This window comes from Egretta garzetta, unplaced genomic scaffold, assembly GCF_000687185.1.
Source record: "Egretta garzetta isolate BGI_Z169 unplaced genomic scaffold, ASM68718v1 scaffold297, whole genome shotgun sequence".
Lineage (NCBI taxonomy): Eukaryota > Metazoa > Chordata > Aves > Pelecaniformes > Ardeidae > Egretta > Egretta garzetta.
In genome coordinates, this window is record NW_009260410.1 from 207,276 (window position 1) to 226,370 (window position 19,095).

Consider the following 19,095-nt stretch of genomic DNA (forward strand, 5'->3'; position numbering starts at 1 on the left):
CATAAACTGCTGCATATCAGGACAGACCAGGTACCAAAAAAATCCTGTTTTACATGCCAGCCTAAGTTGCCAGTCAAAAAGGGAGAACGTATCTGCTGCTGTAAACTTCTGTGTAACAGATACCATGCCTGACAAACCATCACCTTCAACAGACACAGAGTACACCACTATGACAAAAGGGAGGAAATCATGCACAGATATTTCAGTATTATGTGGCCAGGGTCTATAATACAGTGATGAGTCACATCAGAGCAAATTTGTGCCAAGAGTGATTAATGATTCAGGCTGACTAACTCCGTAAGTAGCCAAGCAAGCCTGTAAGAGGCAAGTGGCATATTTTCTGGAAGAAAGAATACCAAGTAAGAGGATAACATGTTTTTTCCCCACCCCTGCACAAAAATCCTATGGACAAATAGAACAACACTGGGGCAAGTGCTTTAAAATGCAATTTTCCATCCAATAAACCAACACTAGTGGGAATTCTGTGAAGGAAGGAGTTTTAAGAATGTGACTTACCTGAAGCACAAACTTCTGATATCAAAAAAATGTACACTATATACTAACACTGCTTTTTGGATACTCTTCTGTTTTAAAAGTTTCAAACATATTAACTTGTCTTATTTTGTTTAGGGCTGAGGCTGTTCAGCAAGGTCACATAATTTGAGACTGCTGAAATACTTCAGCAATCCTTTGGTCCCAGCAGCTGTAAAACAGCCAAGTAAAAAAGAAACTTCCCTATAGAAAAAAAAAAGAAAAGAAAGGAGGGGGGGAGGGGAGATATCATCACCAGGAAAGTGTCTTCTAAACACCATCTGCTACGCACCAGAAAAGGCAATTTTTTTTTGTTACAAAATACAAGTTTTCATACAAAAGACATCTTGCAAAACCATCTGATTGCCCCTCCCTCTGCAGATTACCATGGTCAATGGGATCAGCTGGTTGGTCTTAAGATTTTTGTTTTAATGGGAAAAAAAGTCAAAGGACACACAGCATCACAACAACTGGTCCTTTAAATGGCAAAGGATTATGACAGTCTTTGTTTTCACCAGTGTTTAAAAAAGGAGAGAAACAGACCCGGAGTCTTTTTAAGCAGGAAGTGCAACAGGGTATCAGCTGCTGCATCCTCCTGAACTTCTCAATGTGCTACCAAACTGTCGTTTATACAAATAGTTCAATTATGACAGTGCCATAACTTGTTAAAACAATGCAAATAGTGTGATCAGAAAGGTCCAGTCAACTGGTTCCAATTTTTTCCCAGTAGTTGCCCAGAACAACGTCAAGACAAACTAAATTTATCCTTCAGCTTCCTCAATATGTCCCGATTGCTGGAGTAGAGAGGTCTGCGGTATTACTGTACTCGTTCCACGGGAGATCCTGTCTTGATCTGTGTTTGTAGACAAGGAGGCCACAGAAATGGGCTGTAACAAACTGGGTGTCATGCTGGAGGAGACAGTCAGGCTGTGTGTAGTGCCCTTAAGTGTAAGATCCTGTGTGGGAAGAAGTGGCTTGAGGATGCTGACAAGACAGAAAGCAGAGCCACTTTTAGGAATGAAATTCACTTTGTTCTTGTCAGGGCAGTAGAAGGCTGGAATTTCCTGCAATGGCTTTGGCCTAGAAATAAAATACACAGAATAGTTTTAAAATTACATTGAACAATCAAATTCTGTCAATGGCAGTTATGTAAGGCTGAACACATCACCAGAGACAAGTTGAGGTTTACACTTGAAATATTTCAGCTACTCTAATGCCTTAATGATACTCACACCACACGGCAAATGGCAAGATGGTTTAAACTGCTTGTTTACATACACTATGAGATAAACAACATGTTCTTAGGGCGGACTGTTTCCAAACTCAAGGAAGACACTAACTTCACGTTGCAGATCACAAACCCTGTCCATGAATTGGCATATCCAATATACAAGAATGTATTCTTGACCACGTTCTCCAGAAACTTTCACAACCCAACAAGTTCTGCCCCACACACAGACAATCTTTGTACAGCAAGCCTTGCAAAAGAAAGCTGGCATAGCTATTTTCCTAATAATGCATATCTTAGAGCTGTTCATGATCACGGGGACATCCCCTTTTCTACACTTCTGCCTCTTTTGCATGTTCACCTGAGCGTGGCCTGAATCTCTGTAAAAGACGAGACCATCTTACTTAAAAACTCAGTGCAGAGAGTAAAATGTAGTATTCCCAAAGTGGCATTCATGATCAAATACCTAGAACCAGGAAGTGTGGAACACACATTTAGATCCTGACTTGCCGTTTTGCCATCTCAGCATATAATTCAACCAACTTGGAGACATGCTTTATGAAAGACAGAGCTGGAAGGGAAATTGTGGATAGCACAGGAAAGCCTTCTGTGTCTATCTCTAACCCTGCAATGTATGTCTACTAAGCTAGTATACTGGGTTTGCGTGGCAAGGTCTTGGTAGCGGGAGGGCTACAGGGGTAGCACTGTGAGAAGCTGCCAGAGGCTTCCCCGATGCCTGATAGAGCCAATCCCAGCCAGCTCCAGGACAGACCTGACACTGGCCAAGGCTGAGCCCATCAGCAACAGTGGCAATGCCTCTGTGAGAACATATTTAAGAAAGGGGGGGGGGGGGGAGAGGAAGAAAAAAACCTGTGCATTTGCAGCTGAAGACAGGAGTGAGAATATGTGAGAGGAACGGCTCTGCAGACACCAAAGTCATTGAAGCAGGAGAGCAAGAAGGTGCTCCAGGTGCCAGAGCAGAGATTCCCCTGCAGCCCATGGGGGTTAACAGTGGAGCAGATCTCCACCTGCAGCCTGGGGAGGACCCCACGCTGGAGCAGGTGGATGCCCAAAGGAGGCCGTGACTCCATGGGAAGCCTGTGCTTGAACAGTCTCCTGGCAGGACCTGTGGACCTGCGGAGAGAGGAGCCCACCACTGGAGCAGGTTTGCTGATGACCCCATTGGAAACCCACGCTGGAGCAGTCTGTTCCTGAAGGACTGCACCCCATGGAAAGGATGGACCCACACTGGAGCAGTTCATGAAGAACTGTAGCCCATGGGAAGGACTCACGCTCGAGAAGTTCATGGAGGACTGCCTCCCATGGGAGGGACCCCATGCTGGAGTAGGGGCAGAGTACAAGGAGTCCTCCCCCTGAGGAGGAAGGAGTGGCAGAAACAACATATGATGAATTGACTGCAACCCCCATTTCCCATCACCCTGTGCTGCTCAGGGGGAGGAGGTAGAGAAAAGGAAAAATCAGGAGTAAAGTTAAGCCCAGAAGAAGGGAGCGGTGGGGGGAAAGGTGTTTTAAGATTCAGTTTTTATGTCTCATTTCCCCAAGCTGAGACTGTTTTGCCCATGATGGTAATTGTTGAGTGGTCTCTCCCTATCCTTATCTCAATGCATGAGCTTTTCATTGTATTTTCTCTCCCCTGTCCAGTTGAGGAGGTAGTGATAGAGTGGCTTTGGTGGGCACATGGCATCCAGCCAGGGTCAACCCACCACAGCTAGTCTAAGAACAAAACTACGGGAATCTGTTCTTTTAGCTTCTCTTCTCTGCTGGAAAATAACCATCAGAATTTTATACTAATTTTTTCTTGTTGACAGCATTGTCCTTTAGCCTATAATCTCCTCTGCTCTTCCACATGTTTGTAAGACAGCCATATGCACTTCTATCTTCATTCTACTAGGCCAAGGAAGCCAATCCTTCAGTATACGCTTGTAGGAAATACTCTACTCTGAAAAGTCAGTCTGTTAATGAAATAGGGTATGTTTCTATGTTAGCTGATTCTCCAAGTGTCCAGAAAATTGAGCCCCATTTATAATTTTTCTCCCAAATTAAAATCCTGTAGACTTCAAATAAAAATAATGTTAAACAAAGGTTGAGCTTTAAATAGTTACACTCATGTATTCCACATACATGTGGAATGCAAGTACCAGATGTGAGAAAAAATTTTGCATGAGACTGCAGTGTCTAAGAACTGCCATAGCTAGGTAAAAACTCCTATAGAAGCCTGTTTCAGTCTAGAGCACAACAGTCCTACAGCTATGCAGCAAGGACATCCAAAAAGAAATGCAAACGCAAGCCAAATCACAATAGAGTATGTTCTTGGAGCAAGTGAAGACTGTCTAATCTGTTGGCAACATAGCTTACACACTGTAAAATAGGGACAGGTAACTTAAGTGACTAACATTTTCCACATTGCTATGGAGAGGTCATAGAGACCTCTCAAAATGTATCAGAGATGGAAACGCACAAAGGCAGCTATAATTTTTTTAATTACTACTTATACTAGATGGCATTGTTAAAATAATATAACTGTAAGAGAATTATAACCAAATTATACTCCTTGTGTCATGAAATGAAATTTTTAACTATAGGTTAAGATTCTTGCATCCAAGTGACATAAGGGTATAAAAGGTCTACTGAAAATAATAATAAAACATAAACCCCCCAGAATATTCCCAAATGACGAAAGATGGCTTCAGCAAACCATCAAATACTCAAGGTCAAATTCACTCCTCTGTCACTAAAAGTTTCACAACTTCATAGATGTAGCTGAAAAGAATATGGTCTTCAGAGTCTAGATTGCTGGATGTGCCTGTCAAGCTGTGACATATATTAGCTGATACACCTGCGTTACAGCTTCTTATTGCATCTCTCTCTACCTGATTATTTGAGTTTCTCCCCCACTATCTGCCAGGTAAGAGACAGTTCTCTCAAGTTATGATTGTTTTAGAAGTCTCTCAAGATTTTTACATGCATATAAACCAGTATAGAGTCACACAAAACAGAGATCAGGCTGTTCACATGGTTTTAGCAACAAGACTAATAATTTTGTTCTGACATATAATCAGTAAACCAACGGGTAACTCTGAATGTTGAATGTTATTTCTTACGTAGTAAAGATCAACTTACAAGCTTTCCTCAAAGACTTTCACCTTTTCACAGCCCTCTGGAGGTTCACGCTTGAACATGTAGCTGTTGTTGGGTTTTGGTGAGGTAGCATATTTTGGCAAGGGAGAATTATTCCCATTCTCTGCAGGAACAGAGTATCTCATTACTTAAACGTGTCACACTACTTAAAAAAAAAACCAAACAATAACTACCTTTTATTGCCCCCCAAATTGAAACCCACTTCATTGTCAATGTTATAAAATTAAGAAACATTTTTCATTCGCCTCCAACTCTTCATTTGCAAATAAGCTTTCTTATCTCAATCCCTCTCCTCCTTTCTATTTCTCCTTATACCACTTTCAGGCTCCTGCAATCTCTGTTCATTCCTGGACACTTTCAGTTTGTAACTGCAAACCTGAATTCTATGGGCAGAAGCCATGTTCCTTAAAAACCAGAACATGTTTATGCTGAATTATAAAATTATCCTAGAATATCTCAGAAGATTTCTGGTAAAAAAGAGTAATTGGAAAACCCCAAACAGTTAAACTGTTACGGGTGTGTGTATAAAACACTGGAAGGTTGCCCATTTTGTCTGAGATCATAAAAAAATAACAGACACAAACAACAGGACTAGCCTACTTTGCTGTTCCACCTGTCACTGTACACTCCTGCTTCTTCAACTTCCTTAAAGTACTTGACAGATCTATTATTTAAAAACAAAAACTTGTTTGGGAAGCACATTCTTCAGTCACATCTATCCAGCTTCCATTACAGAGCACTAGATACTAAATACACAGCATTTGGAGCAATTTGGAAAAAACATCACTTTTTAAAGAAAAAAAACTTCTACCATTTCACCATGGACGTGGGGAACAAATCCCCTCTTTTACTATGTGTTCATGCACACATCAACAAGTTAAATTTTAGCATTGTTGGACCTTTATAGTTACACAGTACCTTTATCTCTGGAATCAGCAAGAATATCATCTGTAGAACATGGACTTTCTTCACTGCCTTCGTTAGAGATGGTAAGAAATGAGGTTGGAGATACTGACTGGGAGCGGCTGCTGTTGTTACTACCCCTGTCTGCTCCACCAGGCGTTTGGGTATCAATGCTGCGAGTACTACTACTGCGCTGAACCAATGGAGGTGGTGCACGGTGCCCATCTGGAATTTCTTGAGGCTGTTAAAAATAAAAAGGTATCAGATGGCTGCTCTTGTCTGGTTAGCAATTTCTTTAAATCCAGTAATGCTGAGGGGGTTTTCGAGTTTTATAAAACTGTCTGAAGTAGAAAATGTTATTCATTACACAAGATTCTAACGTAAAATAAAATAAGTCAGGTTCGGAAACTAAAGACAACAGTTTTCAAGATTTCACAGAATCACAGAATTGCTGAGGTTAGAAGGAACCTCTTGAGATCTAGTCCAACACCCCTGCTCAAGCAGAGTCAGCTAGAGCAGTCTGTCCAAGACTGTGTCCAGGGAAGTTTTTTAGTATCTCCACAGACAGTGATTCCACAACCTCTCTAGGCAACTTGCTCCAGTTCTGAGCACCCTCACACATTTTGAAATAAATAAAAAATAAAAAAAGGAAAAGAAAAAAAGAAAGGTGTTTTTCTTGTGTTCAGATTGAATATAATGTTTTTTTAATTTATGCCCACTGCCTCTTGCCCTGTCACTGGGCACTACTGAGAAGATTCTGGCTCCCTCCTCTTCATTCCTGCACATCAGATATTTATACATGTTGGTAAAATCCCCCTGAGCTTTCTCTTCTGAAGGCTGAACAGTCCCAGCTCTCTCAGCCTCTCCTCATAAGAAAGATGTTCAGTCCCTTAGTCATCTTTGTGGCCTGTATTTCTGATACTTTGTTACTAAATTTACGTCTAAAAATACCTAAAAATAAAATGAAAGTTAAAAATGGACAAGTTATGCTTCAACTGCGGTGGGGACAGTTCAGCATGGGCAAGGAAAAGAAATAGTTACCACAGAAACTCTCAAGACAGGCCTTCTGTCTTTTCCCCCGTTTTACTGAGATTTCTTATTTTATTGGAAAACTAATTACATCACAGTATCATAGAGGAAAAGGTTCAGATTTAAGCTTTAACTTTTTCCTTCTTTTGGCTTTCCAAGAGACTTTTCAACTACCTTTATTAAAGAAAGCAAAATTAATTCCACACAAATTTATTTCAAAACCTGTGCAAAATGAAATTCATGACTTAAAAACCTCAAAGCAAACCCAAAATAATTACAGAAAGTAATCATGGTGGCAGATACATACAACAAGCTGTTCCTCTTTGTCTCCCGTCTCCTTAATTATTATCTCAATCTCCTGATTCAGTCCTTCTACACTGTTTCGGAATCGTGATCCTGTTGATTTGGTAATAGGTATCACAGGAACAAGAGCACTCTTTGGAATGGGAGCCTGAAGAACCAGAGACAGTGAGAAAGCAATGTAGATTAACTTCCAAAACACAGTTACTATTTCTACTCAAAAGTGAACCTTTAAACAGAACACATCACCTCGATATCAAAGATTTACATGAAACTACAGCTATTGTGTTAAAATGGATGCCTTAAATGAAGACAGACATCCTGAATTTTGTTTCAAATCTAATTCCTAGCAGGAAAAGCTTTCAACAACCTAGTCTTAAAAATTTCCCTGCTATGGTCTGCCTCCAGCTCGACTCTGCTTTACAAGTGAAAACTGCATAGTAAACATTTAAATGTAATTTTGAAACCTTTAAAATATATTCACATTCCTCCTGAAGTGAGCTGTACAACAACTTAACTTCTTTCACTGTCGGATTTACCACTTGTAATTTCATTAAAATTATGTTTTAATGGAAGTCTGCTGACACCTACAGCAATGTAACACATGCAGAAGGAAAATTATTCCAGAAATGCAAAATTGCACTATGCTAGAAATGAAGACCAACATAGTAACTATATTAGGCCAGAATAAAAGGTTGACAAGACATCTTAGGAAGACTTGCACAGAAAGAATAAAAATCCCCAACCCAAAAGTTAATACATAGTTGCTTCAGAATGAAGATTAACATTTTAAAAATCCAGTGTTTCAAAGTATGCGTGAAGACTCCATTCTCAGAAAACACATTACTGAAGTTTTCCAAAGCCCCTTTTGGTACACCACAACTTCTCAAGATTTCCCATCCTCTCCATTAGAAACCTCCCCCTGTTAAAAAATCATGTTACCAGAACATTAGAAGATTGTGCCCTCAACTTCAACACAGAGTCTTGGTTATTATGCAGGGCACTACTACAGATAATGGAATGCTCCCTGCATCAAAGAACAGTATGACACAAAGTCACAGTAGAATTCCTGTGTAAAATTCCTAGACTCTATGGCCTAGTGTGCTGTGGTTGAGAACATCTCCTCTACTGATTGAAGGACAGTAGCATTCTCACCTGGTCTTCAAAGCAGTTTGTGGTTTTGGTTTGGTTTTTTCTATTTTTACTCTAAGTAACAAGACTATGCATAGACAGACACCAAAGCATTACAACTTCACATGTGAATTCTCAAAAACCACGCAGAATTTGTCTGACAGAAAAACTACCTTAGAAAAATTAATGTAAACAAGAGAATTCCAAGTGCAGATCATAATGCAGACTTACTCTCATAATCACAGATCTCTAAGGTGGCAAAACTTACGAATTATATTGGGTTTGCTTTACTGAAACATTAGAACAGCTAACTACAAAAGCTTCTGTTTAGGAAATGCTTCTGACTCTGTTTATGTCAACAAAAACTAAACAGTCTCATAATGGCCAAACTTGAAAAGACTTTGAAAACTCTTTCCTGAAGATGAAAAAGAGAAAACAGAAGCCACTGGAGAAGTGCACAAAAAAAGCCTGAGAAAGCAACCCTGCTAATTCCGTTCCAAACAAGGCCTTGGATCAACAATCCAGTAAACTATTACAGGTCAATATCCAGTCATAATACAGGTATACCAGCACAAATTCAGGCACTAACAAAGACTGTTTATGCACCCAGTTATTAAACATACACATTGTTAACACACTTGTTAAAAAGCAGAAATCAGAACACAAGTACGCTTGTCTAAGATTTCAGCATCCATTAGCAAAATGTGAGCATTCTCCCATCTTTTAAATATGACTGCCTACCACAGAAACTCTTAGAATCATGCTACTATTTGAAGAAGTTCAAAGTAGAAAAGCGTAAGTTGCGCCAATAGAGTTCCTTATGGCTCAATACAGAATGTTTAACTTCCAAGAGAAATAATATTCTGTACATGAATGAGGATGACTTGTTAACCTGGAATGCCAGAGGGTGGAAAGGTAAGGAAGTACCATTACAGGGGTGGAATGACCAGCATTAAGATACAACACTTTGTATTAGAAATATTGCCTTCGCAGAGATCTGCATTGAGCTGGCTCCTTACATACAGGAATAGGCGACCAACCTTTGACTGCTCATCTGCATATTGGGAATGCACAAAATGAAGCAAGGTGCCAAAAACAAGATAATAATTACAGTGCTCACGTAATAACACACTGTCAGGGAGTTTTGGTGTAGTACAGCAAGAGTCCTGAAACCTACAGATATGGCATAAACTCGTGAGATATGAAATACGGGTGATGACAAATCTAAACTGTTCACAGGCATTTTAGAAAAATGCTCTCTAAGCTCTTCCAATTTTTCAACAAGCAACAGAAATTTAACTGGAATCTGATATCTTTTTATGCTTTCCAATATTAACATCAAACCATCTCAAGGTTGAACGCATCATGGTAATTCCACTCCAAAAGTGGTATGTCCTACTTATGTAAGGTGGTAAGAGTGACACACACACACACAAAAAGCCACTGCAAACTGCATGCAGTTGATGTCAATATTAGTGGTTGCTTAAGATCAATCAACTGGTAAGACATTAAGGACACATGCTTCCGAGGAAAGTGAAAAGAAGGGGCTTGATGGTTTATAGTGTCAAGCAGCAAGTAACATCAGCCAAGTGCACTGAGGAAAAAAAGATTATTTTGGTAGACTTAATCCATTTATTCTTGCATCTGTCTTCAGCTCTGGCCTCAATTCTAGTTTCTCCATTACATTAACACTGAGAGTAAAGGAAGATCCCATTGGTTTGACTCCTGTTTACAGATTTAGTACCATGCAATTAATTCAAAATCCAACATTCTCAGAAGCATCCTGAGATCACCTGAGGGGGCTATGACCTTCCTGCAAACCCTTCTTCCTGCAAAGAGAGGCAGAATGGAACATTTCTGGCATCACAAAAAAACCCAACCAAACAAAAAACATTCAAGTGCTCTGGAAAAAAAATGTAGTCAGCAAGAACTTGATCAAATTCCTCACCAGCTACTTCCTGATTCTGAGTAGAGGGACAGGAATAGCTAACAAGTTTATCGCATAGAGGTTGTGTGGATTTCTTTTCTTCAAACAAAAATCATAGTAGAACGAAGCACAACTAAACAATCAGTTAGAGGCTTAGGTGGCAAGAACCACTGTAAAAATTTTGGTAAAACTCAAGAATTGTAGCAAAGCTTAAGTGTCTATTAGTAGGGAAGGAAAGAGAAAATAAATCCAACGGAATTACTTCTTTTAGTTTTAACCAGAAGAGTAAGCCACTTCCAAAACGTTAAACAGAGTTTATCTAGTCTCTGTGAAGGATTACAGAGACAATTCCACAGAATTATAGAATTGTTTAGGTTGGAAATGACCTTTAAGAACATAGAGTCCAACCATTAACCTAACAATGCGGGCCCACCACTACCCTAAGCACCACATCTACCAGTGTTTTGAATACCTCTAGGGATGGGGACTCAACCACTTCTCTCTGGGCAACCTGTTCCAATGCCTGACAACCCTTTCAGTGAAGAAATTTTTCCTAGTATCCAATCTAAACCTCCCCTAGCACAACTTGAGGCCATTTCCTCTCATCCTATCACTTGTTACTTGGAAAAAAGAGACCAACACTCACCTCACTACACCCTCCTTTCCCATGGTTGTAGAGGGCGATAAGGTCTCCCCTCAGCCTCCTTTTCTCCAGGCCTAACTACCCCAGTTCCCTCAGGCACTCCTCATAAGACCTGTGCTCCAAACCCTTCACCAGCTTTGTTGACCTTCTTTGGACACACTCCGGTGCCTCAATATCTTTTTTGTAGTGAGGGGCCCACAACTGAACACAGTATTTGAGGTTCAGCCTCACCAGTGCCAAGCCCAGGGAGACGATCATTTCCCTAGTCTTGCTGGCCACACTATTTCTGATATAAGCCAGGATGCTGTTGGCCCTCTTGGCCACTTGCACTCACTGCTTGCTCGTATTCAGCTGGCAGTCGACCAATACCTCCAGGTCCTTTTCTGCCGGACAGCTTTCCAGCCACTCTTCCCCAGGCCTGTGGCATTGCATGGGGTTGTTATGACCCAAGTGCAGGACCCTAGCACATTTTCTCGGCCTTGTCAGGAATCCAAATCATTGAGCTCAGGAATCTTTGTATGACCTTCTAGAGTCAACAACTGCAAGTTTCCTTCAAGTTGGGAATGTAAAAAAATTTCTAAATATTCTAATCACTAACTGCAAGTGTTTCCACATAGTCCTTCCCACAAATCCTGAAGGAACTGAGCTGCTGCCAGAAATTCTAGTTTAGCAGTTCCCTAGAAAGGAATGAGAAAGCCTAGGAACTTTGCCCTTGATGCCTACAGTTACAGATTTTCACTCTGACATAGAAAGCAGCCTATAAATGCCATTAATCTAAACTCTTCACTTACCTGTCTGAAGCCTTCTGTTACTTACTCCCTTCACAAGTAGCTCGACATAGCTGGCATAAAATTTCTCAAGAAAAAAAAATGAAGAAGCTTCTCTGCCTCAGTTTATATTTTATAGTCTGTTTCACAGGCCCCAAAACTAATTCTGTTGTGCAGTATTTTATTCAAGTACTCTAAAATTTGGCAGAATGCAAAAGATCTCCATAGAAGAAGCAAAAGTCCTTGAGCATAATAAAGTAATTACGATAAAAAAAAATTCTATACATGATTTGGGTGTGTATGTATGTATTTTTCAGAGTAGTAGCATCACTGTTCGTTTTAAGATTTAAAACCAAATAAAATTATCTACATTACAGTGAGAATAGTTTAGCATTCAGAAACCTACAGGTTTGTGGAATACCAAGCCAAACCTGTGAGACTGCATGTAATTCTCCGTAGTACTGAAAGAGCTACACCAAGAGTTCCTCAGTACAGTTTTTTTTGGTTGAAATGCCTCAGCTGCCCACAAGTACAGAACAAATCTTCAAACAAATTCTACAAATCTGGATAAAATGCCTGCATCAAGTATTTTGACTTTCTAAAAAAAAAACAAAAAACAAAAAACAAAAAAACAAACAAACAAAAAAACCCTGTGTCATCAATTTTCATAAACTTTCTCAAAAACCCCTAGAAGGTGATTGAGTCATTTGTCTTTCTTCCACCATTTTGGACTGTTCTGACTTGAGCAGTCACTAAGATAAGCAGCATGCTACACTGCACCCATACTTCAGTAAAGCAGATCAAAATGTAGGAATTTGTACTAGACAGCCTGTTTCAAACTCAAACTGTTCTTCTGCTATACAGAAGAGGAGGAGGAAACAGTTTCTGGTTTGAGATTTAAAGAGTTTGAAGAAGTAATTCCTAAATTGTTGTCAAAAATGTAATTTAAAAAAAAAATCCTAAAAATACTTTTAGTAGCACAGAATTCAAACTAATAACAAACTGTATTCAAGAGGCACTTACGTCCTGAAAATTCATGATTCTTTAATTTAATTAACTACAGTGGGGGTAAGTTAGAGTCTGAGACAAAAGATGCTACTGTTTTTTATACATAGTCAGAGTTAGGAAGAGCAGTGCAGGAGAAATTCAAAACACTGTTCTACTTTCTGATTTCCAGTCTTGAAGTGCAAGAGATTCACTCACACCTGTCTTCTGTCTATGAAAGAATTTGGCTGCTAAGGGCCGTATGTATCGTTCTCCCTTCTACATTTTATTTCGTCCTTTATCAGAACGGGTAAGTACCTGTAGAGCAGGACATGTGCTGATGCACAACAGCTTCCCTCCCTGGCCTAAATTATTTCCAGAAGGATGGAATGACAGCAAGGAAATAGTTTTCATTAACTGGTATCAAAGCATGATATTTATTAGACAAATTCTGACTGCATTTCAGGAGTAATTGGGAATATGATTAGATTTGCAGAGAAGCTTCACAGATGAAGTACCTTCCCAATTCACAACACTGACAGTTCCACAATTTCTTTCAACTGCATTGACTTGCAAGGCAATCATGAGGGATTCATTTTTTTTTGAAACTGTTAGAAAAATTGTGTGTATATTGTAAATACACACTCATGAGATGCTACTGGGGGGGAAAAAGTTTCTTCTGAAAAAACTACCAAAGTTTCCTATTGGTTTTCTTAAAGTTACTCAAGCAAAACAGACTTGAAAAAGGATCTGTGTGTCTAAAAGCCTGTAATTTTTTTCCACCTGCTATCAATTGAGCTAAAAATATTACCACTCTGTGAACCTGACCTCATTAACAGTCTTGAGATAAAACTAAAACTGTACACAGAACATGTGGTAGCCTAATCATCACAATTTTTGAAGTGATTACTATTTAAAGTCTCAAGGCATGATAAATGACAGGAAAAAAAATAATCTTACAAAGGTTGAATGAAACCATCAAGAGTATAAACACTTCTAACAGAGTACGTAAAAATCCCATTGAATAGCCTTTTGTCAGGTAAGCTCTCTAAATCAGTTCATCATAGGATTAGACAAGTGCTATTGTCAAGACACAAAAAGTGATCAGCAAAAACGACAATTTTGAGTGTATAATTTTACCACCAATTTGCTCCATGCCATATTCTACATGCAAATTCATAATTGTTACAGCAATGCGTAATGAAAAAGATAATTATGGTTTTAGATTAAACTTACCTGTCATGCTTTTGTAAAGCCTGCAGAATGCACTTTAAGAGTCTTGCTTTAAGGAAGGATCTAACTATGTGAAATTCTTTGAAAGTGGGAGTTTGAAGCCAACCCAGCCAAATAATAAAAAGATCCAGGACCCCATACACTCGAGGAAGTCAAAGGAAACAGATCTGTTTTATAGAATTCACCTACAGCTACAACACATTTAGCAGTATGTGGTATTTCTAAGTACCCTTTAAGGCAAGCCATAACCTTGAAAGGAGTTAAAAATAGTATTAGCTACCCAACATGTCCAAAAAGCGCACAGCCTTACCTGACTGTGGTTAATGGCTGCATGGTTACCATGAAATGGAGACTGTCTTTCTTTATCACGATGATGCCTACTGCTGTGCTTGCTTCTCTGCAATTGTTGACGCAATTTTGCAATCTAATAAAGGAAACATTCACATTAGATTTCACCAGATATATTCAGGTACACATGTAGTTTCATCAATTTTTTCCATCACTTAGTTGAAATTCATTACTACCACAATGTTCATAATTATCACCAGCACTAAATTAGACTTACATTCTCGCAAACCTAACATGTTAGCTACCAGTTCAGCTGGAGCCCAGAAGATTCCTCCAGAGACTTAATGAAAGAACTTGAAATACATAAAGTTTGAAAGTAGTTTGATCACTGCTGTATTTCCTCCTTTGATGAACAATGTCACCTGCATGTGACACTTTCCCTCCCACACATTCAAATTAAAAATTTCAATAGTTCTGCATTATATGAAGTCAAAACCAATGCGCAGCTATTTCTTATTTTTTATCAACTCACAATCTGTATAATAAAACAAAGCAGTACAATATTCATGCCTTCCTGAAAACTCACAGTAACAATGCATACCAGTAAAAAACTTAATCCAAAGTTATCTCAAATAATAGCATTTCTGACCTCCTTGAGCTGATCATTGCTGCCCCATGATGCTGAACGTTTGTGTGAGCTTCTCTTCTTTTCTAAATATTCTTCAGCCCAGGCACTTTCTGTCTGCAGCAAGAAGATTACAGGATTAACAAAAAAAAAGGTAATTCCTACTTTCAGGCAGAATATTTTGAGACAAATTAGAAGAGAGAACAGTGTTTAGATTTGCTAGATTCAGAACTGTGAGTCAAAAGCAGTCACTGACCAGAAACCTTTCTAATAAGTAAATTATGAAAAAGTGGAGTGGAACTATGTGATTTAAAAACCAAAAAAACCAACAAAAAACCAACAACAAACCCAAAACACAACATAACCCCCCAACTTTCAGACCTACTCTAATACAGGAATGTGCTAGTTTCCCTTCCAAATTACTGAGCATAAGGCAGTATTAACAGCCAGGTGTACAACAAGCTGCTATAGTGTTCTGAAGAACCAGTACGACAGTGCTGAATTTGGGGGAGATGGTATCTTATTTCCTGCACAGATGCTGACCTTGTTATTTCTGATGCATTAGCAAGGGTAGCTTGGTGTAAACATTGCGAAAGCCTGCACCAGTACAGCTTCAGCTTCAAAATCATGTTCTGCTTCAGAAGAATGAGAAAAAGGAAGGCAAGGCATATACGCAACACTAGAGCTATTGCAAAGCAGGGAATTAATTTATTACCCCTCAAAGGGCTCCACATTCATGGTTGTCTCAGGGCAAGCAGAAAGCAATGCAGATAATAATAGTTTCACAAAACCAACGAAGTCATTAACATTTAATAAAGAAACCTGCAAACATACTGCAGTGAAAAAGTTCTGAGAAAATTCTAAGTATCGTTAAGACAAACTGTATTTATTGAAGGTAACAAAATGCACAGGCAAGCCTGTGATAATACTGCATGCTTTATGGACAGTTTGTATTCCCACTTAACCATGTCTAGAACGGCCTTCAAAAGCAGTGAAGTGTAAAGGCATGAATAAGAGGGATAATAATATCCATCAGGAATCTCCACGCAGTCACAAGAAATATACCTAATGAAGCAGGGGGAAGGATTTCTGGAAGCAGCTTACACACTGAAAGACACTGAACTCCTTTAAACTCACTGTTGCCACAGTGCAGTTCTTAGCATGCAGCAGTGATCTAGCTAACTCATCCTTAGAAGTCATTGATATCTCACTTTCTCCTACAGGCAGGAACTTTGCCTCAAAGCCTTCACATCTACATCGTGCAACAGTTGTTCTCACATTTGAGACCAACAGCTTGCAAGCCACAAGCTGACCTGACTTACCCCGTCTGTACACAGAACATGGAAACTCACAAGGCCTTCAATGATGTGGTATTAATCCCCATTTTGCAGGGAAAATGGAGATGCAAAATCAACCATCCAGGTTGCAACTCCTATTGGCTTCAGTTACAGACACAAATTTTGGATAAATTAAACCTCCACCACTATCAGTAGTTTTTCATCTTCATCATTTCATCATTGCCATCTCTTCCCAGTCTGCTTCCTGAATGATTCTACTTCCTATGCCATAAACGCACAGAATCAAGATCCCCTGCTTAGTCAACTTGAAAATCTTTTATATCGTAATAGATTCAATTCCTGTTCCCTAAACTTTTGAAATCTGAACACATCAATTTCACATCAGACTTTGTGAAATCTGAAATTACACACTGGAGCCAGAATATCTTGTAAGTGAAACTTCATCCAAAACACCCCATCTTCAGAAATGCTAAACAATACAAATGGAGAGCCTATACTATCTTGGAAAATTAACTATTGTAAATCACATTTTAAACTTGTCCCAGTGGTTGCTCAAATGGTTGCTCTCAAGCACACCAGAAAGATTAAAAGCAACAATGTCTCATCAGTGTCATATCAACACAAGCTTTGGACGTACAGATGTATGTCTGTAACCCAAAATTTTCTACTGGTTTGATAAATTTTAAATTAGGAAGTGCAAACAGATCATTATTGTTTCCCTCAACAGTATATTAAAGCCAATCACCATTAAATATACCCATTCTGCAGAGATATCCAATGCCTTTTACCATCTTCCCATTAATCTTTGCAACTATGTTTCCCCTTATATATGAAAGCCCCGCTACCATAGCAGCTAGATGTGTCAGAATTGGAAGAAAAAGACAAAAGAAAAAGGTAAACCAAAAAGGATGACATCTAATCTAGCTGTAAAACACACATATTATAAATGCCCAACCATGACTCAGATTAAACCAAAACTAAGTTGAAACAGATCAACTGAATATAGCAAATACTTTGGTGGTAGTATAGAAAGATAATTATTTTGAAAAAAGTATTATCCTAAGAAATCAAATATGAAAGTAAATAGCTAAGGCACCCACACTGGTTTAGTTCTGGCCTTTGATGATGCCTTTTAATAGCTAAGTGTGAACAGCAATTCCTTGTATATCATACGCCTTCCTTCATCCTCCTCTTCTTACCATGATTTGCTTACCTTTTTCACCCCATCTTCTAACCATTTTTCTGATTCGTTTTCCTGCACAGAAAACTTGTTCCTCAGCTCTCTTTCTTCACCAGTTTCTATTTCTTCTTTATCCACACAGGCATATTCCCCTACAACACACCTCACTTTTCTAGTGATCTGCTCTTTGAATCGTGATCCTTTCTGCAAAACGTGGATCTTGACAAGGCTATACACTAACAATCAACGCTGCAGACATCACCTGCTCAGCATCCTACACATTTGAGTAGATAGCACACTTCAACCTACGTGGCCACATTTTTGTCAATTTTTACCAAACCTAAGGCAGGCTCAAACTCAAGTCTGTCCCACATGCCATCGGTTTCTCTTCCAACTGCATTTTGCTTATGTTCTTTGGAATTGGTGGAGACCTTTTGTTGAAACCATGCTCTAGAAATAGGGATTTAGAATGTGATCTGTTTGGCTCCTTCTTTCACTCTACAAGTTAGAGAAATCCACTGCCAGACTGCATCCACAGAAGGAGAAATCCAACACTGGGATATTTTATGGAAAAATCCAACTTGAATCACTTCTGCTTACAGTGGGATGCCATGTAACAACAGCTCCCTTAAAGGGGAATGACAAAACAACATCATGGTAAGTGTATAACTTGTAATGCCAGTTTCATTCAATTGTTTGTTGGTTCTATCTTTACGGGTGGCATACAGTGACTGAACCATTAGAAGTTTGAGAAATTTTGTCAAGTTGAAGTTTATTGGCAAATCGTGTACTTTTTTTTAATACTTTCCAGTTGAGCTAAATTTGAACATCATTCATGGTTCAATGAGGCAGCTCTTCAACGTATACAATTCTATATTTGGTGCATAGATCCCAGGTGTATATTAAAGGCCTTTTACGATCAGAGGATAAACAGCCTGTCATAGAAAAGGTTACAATAACTTTTATACAGGCACTACAGAAGCTTTTTTACTCAGCTTTAAGACAGACATACGTATAAGGAGTCACTAAGTCCTCTTTTATAAATTGAAACTAAATAGTACTTAACAGCAGTGCAATCCAGTGTACTGCACACTGCAAGAACAATGAGAAAACAAATGTGCAATATACTAGTGTTTTTATGAGGCAAGAAGAAAGTGGAACTCTTTAACAGATATTACAGTTCACAGCCTTTTCTTAGAGAAGAATGCAAATAATGCACATACATAATAGCAAAGGTAGGATTCCTGCAATTTGAAAGTGAATAGGAACTTGCAAGCAAGAAAGCCAAAATGAATGTTTTCAAGGGAAAAGCTTCTTACATTTAAATTCTGCCTTCACATTTAAATACTCCAAAGACAAAAATCTGTCCTACCTGTGTGGCTTTGTCTCTCATACATGGAGCAGCTTGTCCATGATTATCACGAGGCCACTGTCCAGCAAGGTATGGAGCAGCAAGTGTATCCAGTGAGGAAGTTCGACGAATAATACTGGAAGGGCTTGATGAAGGTGGTCTTGATTTGTCAGCTAGAATAAGAACACTTGATTAGAAAGAAAGCAAGACAGAGCGCTTAATTATTTTAAATTGCCTACAAGAAATAATATAAAATCAGAACTACTACGTTATTAAGTATATGACAAGATACTTTTAATATAGGAATTAAGTTTGCTTACTAAAACTGAATAAAGCCTGGAAAAGCAATGAAGTGTGTTTTTATGGTTTCCTTAAAAACATCCTTATGTCACAAACGTTGCACTGGTACTCTACACCATCGTTTATTCCCTCAAAGGTGCGAGTCATTGGATTCTTAATGAGGAAACTTTGCTATTTTTATTTCTTCCAAGCCTTTATCATCTGTAAAGGCTAACAAA

General features: G+C 38.9%; 1 protein-coding gene across 1 annotated transcript; it reads right to left on the bottom strand.

The window, feature by feature from the left end:
* Positions 1-1,193: 1,193 nt before the first annotated feature.
* On the bottom strand, positions 1,194-18,742 carry FAM117B (family with sequence similarity 117 member B). The gene is made up of 7 exons (XM_009643548.2): positions 18,599-18,742; positions 14,773-14,865; positions 14,146-14,259; positions 7,158-7,301; positions 5,837-6,062; positions 4,901-5,021; positions 1,194-1,611 (listed from the first exon to the last, which is right to left on the bottom strand). The coding sequence occupies exons 1-7, from the start codon at positions 18,617-18,619 to the stop codon at positions 1,293-1,295; spliced, it is 1,038 nt and encodes a 345-aa protein (XP_009641843.1). The 5' UTR covers positions 18,620-18,742; the 3' UTR covers positions 1,194-1,292.
* Positions 18,743-19,095: the final 353 nt, after the last annotated feature.

Bases quoted from the DNA above. Each gene is read 5' to 3' on its own strand.
- FAM117B (XM_009643548.2), bottom strand. From the start codon at position 18,619: ATGAGAGACAAAGCCACACAG. The intron at 7,302-14,145 runs GTAAGGCTGTGC...CTGGTTCTTCAG, and splicing joins CAGCCATTAACCACAGTCAG to GCTCCCATTCCAAAGAGTGC. The intron at 1,612-4,900 runs GTAAGTTGATCT...TTTTATTTCTAG, and splicing joins AAAGTCTTTGAGGAAAGCTT to GCCAAAGCCATTGCAGGAAA.